This window comes from Schistocerca piceifrons, chromosome 4 (assembly GCF_021461385.2).
Source record: "Schistocerca piceifrons isolate TAMUIC-IGC-003096 chromosome 4, iqSchPice1.1, whole genome shotgun sequence".
In the NCBI taxonomy this organism is placed as follows: domain Eukaryota; kingdom Metazoa; phylum Arthropoda; class Insecta; order Orthoptera; family Acrididae; genus Schistocerca; species Schistocerca piceifrons.
The window spans coordinates 359844444-359858780 of record NC_060141.1 but is presented as its reverse complement, the minus strand read 5'-3'; the positions used below and the strand labels follow the sequence as shown (position 1 = coordinate 359858780).

General features: G+C 35.8%; 1 protein-coding gene across 4 annotated transcripts in view; it reads right to left on the bottom strand.

Moving 5' to 3' along the window:
- The window catches only part of LOC124795211 (TP53-binding protein 1-like), a 288269-nt gene extending 277441 nt beyond the window's left edge, over positions 1 to 10828 (bottom strand). For all 4 annotated transcript variants that reach the window (XM_047259124.1, XM_047259126.1, XM_047259125.1 and 1 more), the window contains exon 1: positions 10321 to 10828. In XM_047259124.1, coding sequence (XP_047115080.1) covers positions 10321 to 10565 — 245 coding nt within the window. In that variant the 5' untranslated portion in view covers positions 10566 to 10828. The remainder of the gene's footprint in view (positions 1 to 10320) is intronic.
- Positions 10829 to 14337: the final 3509 nt, after the last annotated feature.

The window sequence follows — 14337 nt, the reverse complement described above, 5'->3', positions numbered from 1 at the left end:
TAAAACCTGGTTCCTAAATCTCTGTCTTACCATTATGTAATCTATCTGATACCTTTTAGTATCTCCAGGATTCTTCCAGGTATACAACCTTCTTTCATGATTCTTGAACCAAGTGTTAGCTATGATTAAGTTATGCTCTGTGCAAAATTCTACAAGGCAGCTTCCTCTTTCATTTCTTCCGCCCAATCCATATTCACCTACTATGTTTCCTTCTCTCCCTTTTCCTACTGACGAATTTCAGTCACCCATGACTATTAAATTTTCGTCTCCCTTCGCTATCTGAATAATTTCTTTTATCTCGTCATACATTTCATCAATTTCTTCATCATCTGCAGAGCTAGTTGGCATATAAACTTGTACTACTGTAGTAGGCATGGGCTTTGTGTCTATCTTGGCCACAATAATGCGTTCACTATGCTGTTTGTAGTAGCTAACCCGCACTCCTATTTTTTTATTCATTATTAAACCTACTCCTGCATTACCCCTATTTGATTTTGTATTTATAACCCTGTAATCACCTGATCCTCCTGCCACCGAACTTCACTAATTCCCACTATATCTAACTTTAACCTATCCATTTCCCTTTTTAAATTTTCTAACCTACCTGCCCGATTAAGGGATCTGACATTCCACGCTCCGATCCGTAGAATGCCAGTTTTCTTTCTCCTGATAATGACGTTCTCTTGAGTAGTCCCCGCCCGGAGATCCGAATGGGGGACTATTTTACCTCCGGAATATTTTACCCAAGAGGACGCCATCATCGTTTAATCATACAGTAAAGTTGCATGTCCTCGGGAAAAATTACGGCTGTAGTTTCCCCTTGCTTTCAGCCGTTCGCAGTACCAGCACACCAAGGTTGTTTTGGTTAATGTTACAAGGCCAGATCAGTCAATCATCCAGACTGTTGCCCCTGCAACTACTGAAAAGGCTGCTGCCCCTCTTCAGGAACCACATGTTTGTCTGGCCTCTCAACAGATACCCCTCCGCTGTCGTTGCACCTACGGTACGGCCATCTGTATCGCTGAGGCACGCAAGCCTCCCCACCAACGGCAAGGTCCATGGTTCATGGGGGGCAGGAGTAAGTGAGAAACACATATTTTTTTGTTTTCTCTGAAAAAATTCCTGCCCCAAGCTACAGGTCTCCAAAGATGACACTGTAAGCACCATTTTGAAGAAGGGAATGACAGAAAAATTTTTAACTCTGTAACAGTTCTAGATATTTTATTCGAATTTTTTTATTTGAAAGATAATTGCCTTATGATTACAAATGGTATTCTCTGTTTGGACATATCTGTCAAAGTTCTTCTGTTGCCTTTTGAAAGTTTTTATAATTTACAGAAAAAAATATTTTTTTCAAAAATGCCAATCCAGAAAAGTTAGATTTTTTTCTGTTGATTATTACCTTGTAGCACTATATTCTGTGTAAAGGAGAGCTCCCACTTTTACATTGGGCAGGGTTTATTAATATTAATAATAATAATAATAATAATAATAAACTTTTTTTTAACTTTCAAGGGTAATGTAAGTCTTCACTGGAGTTGTTTCTTACTAATTTCTTTGTTACAATGTTTATTTCTATTGTTTTTGTTGCAGTTATGTCTTATCACTTTCTTTATTGGAGTTATTTCTTTTCATTTTCATTTTTCCAGATATCTCTAACACTTTGTTGTACTTTCTGCCAGTTTCTTTGTCATGGTTGTTCATTGCAGGTTTCTGTATTGTAGTTGTTCAGTGCTATTTGTTTACTGAAGAGGCTTCTAAGAAATCTGAGACCATCCAGTGAGTTTTGTGTTTTTGTGAGGAATTTGCCAGTTGACACAGCCGCAGTGTGTTTTGTGAAAAGGACTGTTTGAAATGTCTTCTGACTGGGGCCACAGTAGAGTCAAGTGTGCTACTTGCATATCCATAAAAGAGTGACATATAAGACAGACAAAAAATATACTTCGTTCAGGTTGGGAGTCACTGTTCTCATTTGAAGACTCTGTTTCAAAGTGAAGATTTTTCCAGTGATGACTTTTTGTCTTCTAAACGTTTTGACAGAACAACAACAATGATAGTATCTGAACAACGTGAAGCCTCCCATGGTGCAGATGATGCAGATTTTGCATCAATAGAGGAAGAATTAAATCCTACCCTGAATCAGTCAACTACAGAGGTAGGTGTTAGTCCTGTTAAGGAACTGTGGTCAATGGAGTCAAGTCATAAGCTCTATGCATCAAGAAAGCACAGAAAAATTAATAAACTATGGATGAATACACTACAACAAAACTGACCACACTGTTCAAACTAGAAATTCCATCTTCAGAAGAAAATGAACCAAAGCACTCTTGCACCTCTTGCCAGGAATTTCTCACAAATATCAATTCAGCTGTTGAATATTGTGCATCCTATATTTTCAAAGAAAACAATTTTGAACCACATTCTATCAGTATGAAAGTATGTGGTGGACAAATCAAGAAATGTGATGTCAGTAAAAGGAGTCTTTGGAAGACCAGATCCCTATTATGGTCATCCTGTAGAAGCAGCTCAAGTTCAAATAGTAGAGTCATTTTATCTGGAAGACAAATAGGACTGTTCTTGCCAGAATGCCAACAAAGTGAAGAGGTACATAACCCATAGTATTGAAGAAAATTTTGCAATTCATATGAGCAATTATACAACTCCACATTGGAAGATCAAAATTTTATGCACTACGACCTAAGTGGGTAGTTCCACACCCACCTAGAGATGTCTGTTTATGTGTGTACTGTGCGAATTTTCAACTTTGTGTGGTAATTTTGAAGAACTTACTGGAGCACATGACATAAGACACCTTGGCTGGCTATGTGAAGTCATTAGTAGCCTGTGATATAAAGCGAGAGATTTGTTTGTTTCAAGAATGTGGTAACTGCTTTAGAAAGGGAGGGCTGTCTTTACAGACACTTGGCCTGGAAGACATAGTAGATAACTCTGCAGAAATTACATATGCAACATGGGAGGAAAATAAACTAATTAAGAAAACTGTTGCCTTTGACAGTTTCATTGATGAACTTGGTACATGGTCAGTGAAAGCAGTAACACACCAGCAGCTGAAGAAATTGCAACAACAACAGATTGCATAAGTAAAAGGGTGTGTACAGGCTGAAGAACTATGTTTAGTGCTTCACTGCGATTTTTCTGAAAAATGGTCTGTAATTCTCCCACAAGAAGTACAAGGGTATTATCTGAGTAATGACCATGTCTCAATTTTTACAAAAGTGACATATTTTCAAAACAAGATGCCATATGTTGCAGTTATAAGTGATGACACAGGACATGACTCAGCACATGCTTTGCTAGCAATGCGCAAAACTGCAAACAGAGGCAGAGAAGATCATTATTATTTCTGATGGTGCTCCTGGTCATTTTAAAAATTGTTACCAGCTTTTTGTGTCGCTTGTGCCAACTGACTGAGTATACAGTGCGCTACTGGTCATGGGAAGGGGCCTTGTGATGGTGTAGGCAGCCTGCTGAAGCACCATGCTACAAAATATAATCTTTCCAGGCCAAATACAGCTGCAATTCAGAATGCTGAGGATTTTACAAAAGTCGTGAAATCTTACACATCCACAGCCCTCATTCTTTCGTCCAAAGAGGAAATCGAAGAATTCCATGAGCAGAAAAAAGAAGAATGGTCCAACAAAGTACTCCTGTGAAAGGAATTCAGAAGACACATTTCTGGACTCACAGTGATGAGCAAACTCATATTGCAAGCACTTTAAAGAGCAAGAAAGAAGAAATTTCGTTCGTTCAACCAACACCTCAGAAACAGCAGGATAATATTCAAATTCACAACCTGAGAAGGGGGATGTTTGTGGCATGTGTGTATGGCAGTGACTGGTGGATTCCAGAGATTATAGACAGCGGTTATGGGTTAAACAAAACTGTAGTGAACTTTATGCTACCATACGGACCAGCTGCTGGATATAGGTTTCCAGCTGAAGGACAGCAACAACTCCATCAGTGCTCACTTCTTGTTCACAATGTTTTGATGATAGTAAGTGCTCCAGTTCCTATTGGTTCAACAGGAAGGTATTACTCTATATCAAAGGAAGATACTGAAGCAGTGGAACACATTTTTAGTTCATTGACCTGGCTAATTCCAGTATGAAACAGAGTGGACATAAATTGTATAAATTAAAACCTATAAGTTTTGGACCTTTCACATATATTTTGGAATCATTTAAAATGCTTGAAAAATGAGTCTCTTATTCATCTTTCAAAACTAAAATTATGTCAAATAAGGCTAGGGGTCATTCCATATCAAATCACCCAATAAAAAATAAATTTTACACCCACCTCCTTAGATTTTCATGAAATTTGGCTCAAATGGTTCTAATACCATCCTGACAACACCTGCAATTTTTTTTTGCTGTATCGCTTACAGTTTTTTTTTATAAATTTTTAAAGTTTTTATGTTTTGCGTTTTCTGAACCTTCGGAAATGGTCAGTTTAATTTGTATTCAAAACTTTAAATTTGCTTATCTTAAAAACTCTTTTAGATAACATCATGAATTTTTGCAGTAAGTTTATTTATTATACATATTTGAAGATAAAAATGATGCTATTAAAATATATTAATATTTTCTATGAAAAAAAATATACATATGTATTTTTTTCTTTTTTTTAACAGATGTTTTGTTTTATAAGAATTGCAATATCTCGAGTCTCAGACCCGATCGAATGCTCAAATTTGTTTTAATTTACTCTTAAACATATAGGCTACTTGATAAAACAAAAATAATGATGGCTTTTTAACATGTTTATTAATTATAGTAGATTACATCAGAATTACGTACAAAGATAGTTTACTTATGGCACTTATGTATAACCCAACTGATTGCTTGAAATATTGAATTTTTTGAGTAATTTTGTCTTTTTAATAAACATTAATGCTGATTCAAACTGTTTTTCCACTTCAGCCAAGAGCTTTCAGTTCTTTTGATACAGTCTTTTTTGAAGTAATACATTCTCCCAGTGCCGCTTGATTGAGGTGCGTCTACTACACAGACTATGTGCTCCAAAGGCACTATGCAGGAATCTTCTCTTTCAGACCAATAAAATGATGCAGCGGGTCCTGAAGGATGTAGAAATAGAATTTCTGCATCTTCTTCATCATTGAATATTGTTTTTACCAGTCCAAAGTACCAGTTACCATCATAATTTGCAGCCACATAGCAATTTATGGATGGTTCAACACGAACCCAATCAGAAGAAGAATGGAAAGAAAAGACTAAGGAGGGTTTTACACTATCTGTAGTCCTTCTAATTTCAAGGTTGTTTGTTGGAAGTGGTTTGAAGTTATGAAAACTTCTAGTTCCAGGAATGGTTCGGGTTGCTGAAAAACGTTTTTCTAGTTTTAACCGTAGCAAATCAGCTTCTTTTTTGTCAATAAAGTGAAAATGAATGTTTTCAATATTTTTTTCACAAAACTTATACACATCGATTGCTGTCATTATTTGTTCTTTGTCTGAAAGCTGTAGACTGGTTTTCCTTAAAATTCTTTTAATAGTTCCTCCTAGGCCATCACAAATTGACTTCCCATGACTTGTTGCAAAAAAAGAGTGTTGGGCCTTCAAATTAAAGTCTCTCAAGTGTTCAGTCAAATTTTTAAAACTGTTTCTATTTTTGTACTGCCCAGCACAACCATCTGTAAAGTAGTGAACTGAGTCAATGTCAGTATGATGTAATGACAGCCACTTTGTAATTTCTTTTTGTACAAAGTTAACAAAACCAGTGTCATGTTCTTGGTCATCACTAATAAAACAGTGGTTGGAAACAAAAACATTGTTTTCCTCATTTCTTAGAAAAACTCCAACTGGGTGTAGAGTACAACCACCTCTATTCCAGTGGTAACTTTGGATCTCATTTTGTATAACAAAGGAATAATTTTCACTGAAATCCATCACAATAATTGCTGTTTTCGGTGGTGGGTCTTCTTTCAATCTTTTAAAGGCTGCTGATTGGGATTTTGCTATAAACGAGTGTTGGGTGAGCTTTTCCAGTGACCTAACCAATAAAGAAATGTAGTCTTCAACACTGATAGACTGTTTGATCATTTCTGCCCTGTCTGTGTTAACCCACTGACTGATTACAATTTCTTCTTCTAAATCATAATCTTCAATTAGTTTTTCAGTTAAGCACTCTGTCAGTGCAGTATTTGCAGGACAGCTGTTGCAATGATTTAGCACGCAGTTTTGGTTTTCTGTGTTGCACATAAGCATCTTAATTAGGTCTTTATAAGATTCTTCAATTTTCACAGCATCCAGTAATAGTTTAACATTCTGGTGGATACTGCATACCCATACAGTGTGTGTGCCTGCAGCACCAGCAAGGATACACCATTTAGGTCTCAAGAAACAAAATTTTGAAAATCCTACTTCTACCTCGGGATTCTCCCATTTGAAAGAATAATAGAGTTCTCTCAAGTTACACAAAATGAGTCTTTTTTGCATGTACACATTTTTTTGAACACTTACTTTTCATAAAAATCTGTTACAAGTCTTACTGTATTTTCAGAAAGAGTTTTACCTTTTTTGGACCAGGAGTTTCCAAAATACCCTTTTCAGATTTTAGCTTTCTAGCTTGTCGCACCATGTACTCACTCACATTAAATTCTTTCATCACTTTATTTCGAGTCCAAGAATCTGGAGCCAAGGTCAGAATCTGGACTTTTCTAGACCTCCCAACAGATGAAATCTTCTCTTTCATAAGAGAAATCATTACATCAAAATCCTTTGCTTTCTCAACCACACTTTTATCTTCTTCATCATCATCAGAACTTGGTGCATCATATTTTAATGCTTTTGAAACCGCCTTTTTTGCAGTCTTTTCAATACTGCTAACCTTCCTTTTAAAATAAGACCCTTTACTTTGTTCTGACAAGCCATGAAGCTTTATCGGTGTTAAACCTAAATAATAAAGAGCAATGTTTGTTTGTACGAGGGATTCATTTCTGGATTCCAATGATTCTAATTCAACCATGACTTCATCATCTGTTTCACTTTCATTGACTTCAACTCTTAATTTTTCCTCACAAAAGTTATGGCATGTTGAGCAAAGCTTTTGTCCAGGTTTTATGCTAATATTTTTTGTCAGTAATTGTTTAGAAAGATCCAAGCCTACACTTCTCAACGATTTTTTGATGGGCTTTTTGTGTTTTTTTAGTGGGTCTACACATGTTGTTTGATACTTTTCAAAAACATTTAAAAAGTAGTAGCTGTGGTGTGAACATACATTCTTAAATTCACACAGATTAATTCCAGATCATAAGTGGATCAAATCTTTTTCTTCCTCACTCAATTCTGATACCGGTTGTAACTTTTTTGAAGGTGTGTAGGTTGTTTGGAAACAGTCAGATTTTTTAAATGACCCTACACTACAGGTTTGAATATCTGACATACTGATTTCACTTTTGGTCTGATTACTGTTCTGGTTACTTTTGTAGGATATTGGAAAAGAATCTCTGTACACTAAGCAATAGTACTTACTGAGAGTTCGAATAAACTTAATAAAATACTATCTAAGCACTATTTAACACTGTAATAATTTTTTACTTCCAAACACAGGAGTAACAATACAAAATCCAAGTGTACATTGTTACTCCAAGAAGACAAAAACTTATTTTCGGTGTCTAAGTCACTTGGCATTTTTTATTTTTAAAATATAACTAATATTATTTTAAAAATTAGATAACTATTAAACAGGTTAAAAAGCCAACATAATTTTTTTATCTAATATCCTATACAATTAAGAGTATTTTAAAACAAATTTGAGCTTTCTATCAGGTCTGAGACTCTAGATATTGCAGTTTTTGTAAAACTAAACATCCGTTAGCTAAAAAAATAAAAAACTTATAAATTTTTTTTTCATTTGGAAGACTTTAATATATCTTTATGGTAATTTTTTTTAACATTTAGATATAATACACAAACTTATTCCAAAATTTCATACTGATATCTTGAGTATTCGTTAATATACAAATTTTTTTAGTTGTGAGGACACGTTTAAGTTACAATTTCCGACTGCTGAAACAAAGCCAAATCTAAAAACTTTAAAATTTATAAAAAAAACTATAAGAGATAGAGCAAAAAAAATTTACAAGTGCTTCAGGTTGATAAAAGAAGTAATTGTACCAAGTTTCATCAAAATCTGACATGGTTGGTGTCAAGGCCTGGGTGACTTGACATGGAATGACCCCATAGTGTCTGATTGGTTTTCTGTGACTGGTCTCAATGTCAGTTTTTAAAAGAAATGACATATTGAAGGCTGCACATCTAGAGACAGGCCTATGATACCAATAGTGTGTGTAACACATGCTGAGGAAATGACAAATAGGATGGGGAAAAAAAATGTCTGTATTGCTGAGAATTGAAACTGGTAAAAACACATTTTGGAACTCTCATAATATTAGTTCTGCCATGTTTGCACTTAGCATTCTTGTAAATCTTGTGGAGGGACAAATAAGTAAGTCGATACATTTTCTAATCTTAAAGAAGAACGTCCTCATTGCTCAAAAAATGTTGTAAGTATAATATTTGGTGCTCATCCACAATTATTTTGTAGACACCGGTTTAAGCTATTGGGCACTTTGACTACTGCTTCACAGTATATTTATGCCCTCATGAAGTTTGACTGAGCGAGGTGGCGCAGTGTTCAACACACTGGAATCGCATTAGGAAGGACAATGGTTCAAACCCACTTCCGGCCATCCTGATTTAGGTTTTCCGTGATTTCCCTAAATAACTCCAGGCAAATGCTGGGATGGTTCCTTCGAAAGGGCACGGCAGACTTCCTTCCCCATACCGATGCCCTCACTGTTTGGTCTCTACCGCCAAACAACCCTCATGAAGTTTGCTGTGAACAATCCACTGCACTTCACAAGGAACAATGACATAAATAATTACTATGCCAGAAGAAAAAAATTACATCATTACTCCAAGTTAATGTTGTCTTTAGTAAAGAAAGGGGTGCACAATGCTGCAACTGAAATTTCTGGTAACTTGCCAGTGACAAACAATGTCTGACAGACAGCAACGTAAAGTTTGAAAACAAACTGAAAAAGTTTCTCCTTGGCAACTTCTTCTATGCTGTAGAAGAATTCCATTATTGTAATATGTAAGAGGTGGTGGGAGGAAATACCAACTCACATCTGCATCTTTCTTTTTAATCCAACAAAACTTACAAAAAACGGCATGTAGCCATTTTTACAGATTAATTTGTCATGTGACTCATGTAACATGACTCACTTCACATTATTATGATTTATGGTCCAAATTAAGGGACTAGTGCAGCAGGGGATACAACCCGTCGGCTTTGGACAATGACGTCACAAGTGGCCAATCGAGAAGCGATTCTTCTTAGTGTTGTAGCTCCCTTCAGTGGCTGATAAGTGTTTTTTGACTTTTTAAAAAAAAATCTCACGAGATAGAATAAACAGATCCACTTTATTAAGCAATCAGTAAAAAAACTAAACTGAAACATAACAGCAAAAGCGAAAATGGTAAACTGCTCTCTGGCGGCTTGTGACGTCCTTGTCCAAAGCCGACGGGTTGTATCCCCTGCTGCACTAGACCCAAATTAACATGGAACAAGAAACTAACTAACTTCAATACATGTGTACTCCTGTTTGTGGTAATCCAAGCAAAACATAATGGCAAGAAACCTATTAAGATAATTACTACATTACATTAACTTCGTTATTTTCATTTACCACCACAGTATGTCATGCTCTTGAATGTTTATTAGTATGAACATCTGCAGCCCCAAAAATTACTTGAGTAAATCACTATGAAGGGCTATAACATCCCAATATCTCCCTTTTGAAAGTAACATTACGTATAATCCAGGGTTACACACACAATGAATCAATCAATCCAGGTTGATGACTAAGATGTATCATCTGGTATTATCACCCTTTCTCACTATTGCGTACACATTCATGCACTATAAGGATTACAGTCAGCATACTTTTATATCAATATTTCCTCAAATGTAATAAACATAATGGAGACTACAACGCATTTTCTTAAAAACTAGTTTTGTTGTTGATAAATTAACTCTAATGTTGCCAATAAAAATCCACCAATTATACGAAATAAAACTCCAAATACAGCAGTCAACTCTATGTTTTTAAAGCCGCTATAGGTGATTCCTCTATCCTTCCGTCCGGCAGCTAAAGCCACGTCATAAATACAACATATAACTTTACTTTTGAGCTTTGCTAAAAAGTCTGCACTAATAAACATTTTACTCGTAATAATAATACGTCAAATTTAATGGTTTCGCAAACAGCTGACTGACCTGGTAATTTCGCCGTCGTTTCCACGTATATCATCACTCACTTCCACTTTTCCTTCGTTGTCAGTTGCAATTTCATGAGGAACAGGTTTCGTTTGGCACTGATTTTCCTGGTTTTCTGTTTCAACAGCTACCTGTACTTCGTTTAACACTTTCACGCACTCATTTCCAATTGCACCGCTACTTGTATCTGCACTGTCGAAACCATTACTACCTACAAGCTGCGCTACATCTACCGAAGGCTCCATAACAAAACTACTCGATGAAACTCGAGCGAGGAACTGTAACTCACACGGAATAACGGTTCTCGCCGGGTTGTTGCCCGAACAAGTTTACCGGTAACTTCGAAATATATTCACAAATACTGAATGTCAAGTGCGTTCGGTAAAAAATATTCTAACATACACATTCGGAGTTTTCACCGATTTACAGCAGCATATTTCCTTTTTACTTAAATTCATACATTCCTGTATTCACACAAGTTCTACTACTTCGCGGGTAAACACGTGTGAAAACAAAACACTCATGATTGTCTTTGCAAAGTAAACTACACACCAAAATAACATCCTTGCAAAACTCCAAGGATACACAAAATGATCCACGAACTTCGACCATTCATATTGGATGGTCGAAGCAAGGTGGATATACACTCGTCGGAACGTCACAGTCACGTAACCGTGACAATTTGCAGCACTGTTCCCAGAATTGATCGTGGCCCTTTGGTTCTGACTCGAAGGAAAGACTGAACAAGATACTTCGGAAGTTCTGTGGCAAACTAGGCTGCAACTTCCTGGCCTTGGACCATGGGGTCGAGAAATGTGGGGTCCCCCTAAGTAGGTCAGGTGTGCGCTACACATCAGAGGCTGCCAGTCAGGTAGCTGACTGTGTGTAGGGTGCACACAAGTATTTCTTAGATTATGCGACTCTCCATCCAATCCAGATAAGGACAGCAGTAGGAAACTCGGAACTGTCATTGTAAGATCGAAAGAAACGTCTCCCACAGGTGAGAGTATTAACATCCTAATAGTAAACTGCCGAAAGATTCGTAACAAAGTGCCAGACTTTAAAGCGCTCATGAAAAGCAGTGAAGCTCACATAATGCTACGTACAAAAAGCTGGTTGAAACTTGAAACTGACCACAGTGAGATCCTTGGGGAAAATTTAAGTGTAGATTAGGTTAGATTAGATTAATACTAGTTCCATGGATCATGAATACGATATTTCGCAATGATGTGGAACAAGTCAAATTTTCCAATACGTGACAACAACATACTTAAGTTAATATAACAACTTATTTATTTTTTGTGTTTTTATTTTTTTTTTACTCTTATTTTATTTTTTTAAATATTTTTTTTGTTTTTTTTTCTTTTTTTCTTAATTTATATCTAAAAATTCCTCTCTGGAGTAGAAGGAGTTGTCATTCAGAAATTCTTTTAATTTCTTCTTAAATACTTGTTGGTTATCTGTCAGACTTTTGATACTATTTGGTAAGTGACCAAAGACTTTAGTGCCAGTATAATTCACCTCTTTCTGTGCCAAAGTTAGATTTAATCTTGAATAGTGAAGATCATCCTTTCTCCTAGTACTGTAGTTATGCACACTGCTATTACTTTTGAATTGGGTTTGGTTGTTAATAACAAATTTCATAAGAGAGTATATATACTGAGAAGCTACTGTGAATATCCGTAGATCCTTAAATAAATGTCTGCAGGATGATCTTGGGTGGACTCCAGCTATTATTCTGATTACATGCTTTTGTGCAATAAATACTTTATTCCTCAGTGATGAATTACCCCAAAATATGATGCCATATGAAAACAATGAGTGAAAATAGCCGTAGTAAGCTAATTTACTAAGATGTTTATCACCAAAATATACAATGACCCTTATTGCATAAGTAGCTGAACTCAAACGTTTCAGTAGATCATCAATGTGTTTCTTCCAATTTAATCGCTCATCAATGGACACACCTAAAAATTTGGAATATTCTACCTTAGCTATATGCTTCTGTTTAAGGTCTATATTTATTAATGGCGTCATACCATTCACTGTACGGAACTGTATGTACTGTGTCTTATCAAAATTCAGTGAGAGTCCATTTACAAGGAACCACTTAGTAATTTTCTGAAAGACAGTATTGACAATTTCATCAGTTAATTCTTGTTTGTCAGGTGTGATTACTATACTTGTATCATCAGCAATGAGAATTAACTTTGCCTCTTCATGAATATAGAATGGCAAGTCATTAATATATGTTAAGAACAACAAAGGACCCAAGAGTGACCCTTGTGGAACCCCATTCTTGATAGTTCCCCAGTTTGAGGAATGTGCTGATCTTTGCATATTATGAGAACTACTTATTTCAACTTCCTGCACTCTTCCAGTTAGGTAGGAATTAAACCATTTGTGCACTGTCCCACTCATGCCACAATACTTGAGCTTGTCTAGCAGAATTTCATGATTTACACAATCAAAAGCCTTTGAGAGATCACAAAAAAATCCCAATGGGTGGTGTTCGGTTATTCAGATAATTCAAAATTCGATTGGTGAAAGCATATATGGCATTTTCTGTTGAAAAACCTCTCTGGAAACCAAACTGACATTTTGTTAGTACTTCATTTTTATAGATATGTGAAGCTACTCTTGAATACATTACTTTCTCAAAAATTTTGGATAAAGCTGTTAGAAGGGAGATTGGACGGTAATTGTTGACATCAGATCTATCCCCCTTTTTATGCAAAGGTATAACAATAGCATATTTCAGTCTACCATGGAAAATGCCCTGTTCCCGAGAGCTATTACACAGGTGGCTGAGAATCTTAGTTATCTGTTGAGAACAAGCTTTTAGTATTTTGCTGGAAATGCCAGCAATTCCATGTGAGTTTTTGCTTTTAAGCAAGTTTATTATTTTCCTAATTTCAGAGGGAGAAATGGGTGAGATTTCAATTGTATCAAATTGCGTAGGTACGGCCTCTTCCATTAACAGCCTAGCATCTTCTAACGAACACCTGGATCCTACTATATCCATAACATTTAGAAAATGATTATTAAAAATATTTTCAACTTCTGACTTTTTGTTCGTAAAGTTTTCATTCAATTTGATGGAAATACTGTTTTCCTGTGCTCTTGGTTGACCTGTTTCTCTTTTAATAATATTCCAAATTGTTTTAATTTTATTATCAGAGTTGCTGATTTCATACATGATACACATACTTCTGGATTTTTTAATAACTTTTATAAATATAACACAGCAGTTTTTATAATGTTTGATAGTTTCTGGGTCACTACTCTTTCTTGCTGTCAGATACATTTCCCTTTTCCAGTTACAAGATATTTTTATACCCTTAGTAAGCCATGGTTTGTTACAAGGTTTCTTATGAGTATATTTAACTATTTTCTTGGGGAAGCAGTTTTCAAATGCATTTACAAAAATGTCATGAAATAAATTATATTTTAAATTGGCATCATGTTCACAGTACACCTCATCCCAGTCTAACTGCTGTAGGCTTTCCCTGAAATTTGCAATTGTTAAATCGTTGACTGAACGTACTACTTTGGAGGACTGTTTAGTATTGCTGAATGGAGCTATGTCATATATTGTAACTAGCTGTGCACCATGATCAGAAAGACCATTCTCAACAGGTTGAGCATTTATCTGGTTAAACTTATTTTGGCCTATAAAGAAGTTATCTATCAGTGAGCTGCTATATCGAATGGATAGGCAAGTGGGAAATGGGGGTGGTGTATTTATCACAGTAGACGAAAAACACAAATCCACCAAGATCGAAATTGAAGCTGCATGTGAGATTGTTTAGGCAAGACTCAGTATCAGGTGTGGGCATAAGATGATAATTGGAGCCTTCTGTCACCGACCACACTCGTCTCCTGATGTAACCGAAAACTTTAGAGAAAGTCTCAATTCATTTCTTTGCAAGGTCCCCAATTACACTATAATCATCTGTGGAAACTTTAATCATCCAACAATTAATTGGGAAAATTACAGTTTTGTCAGTGGTTGGC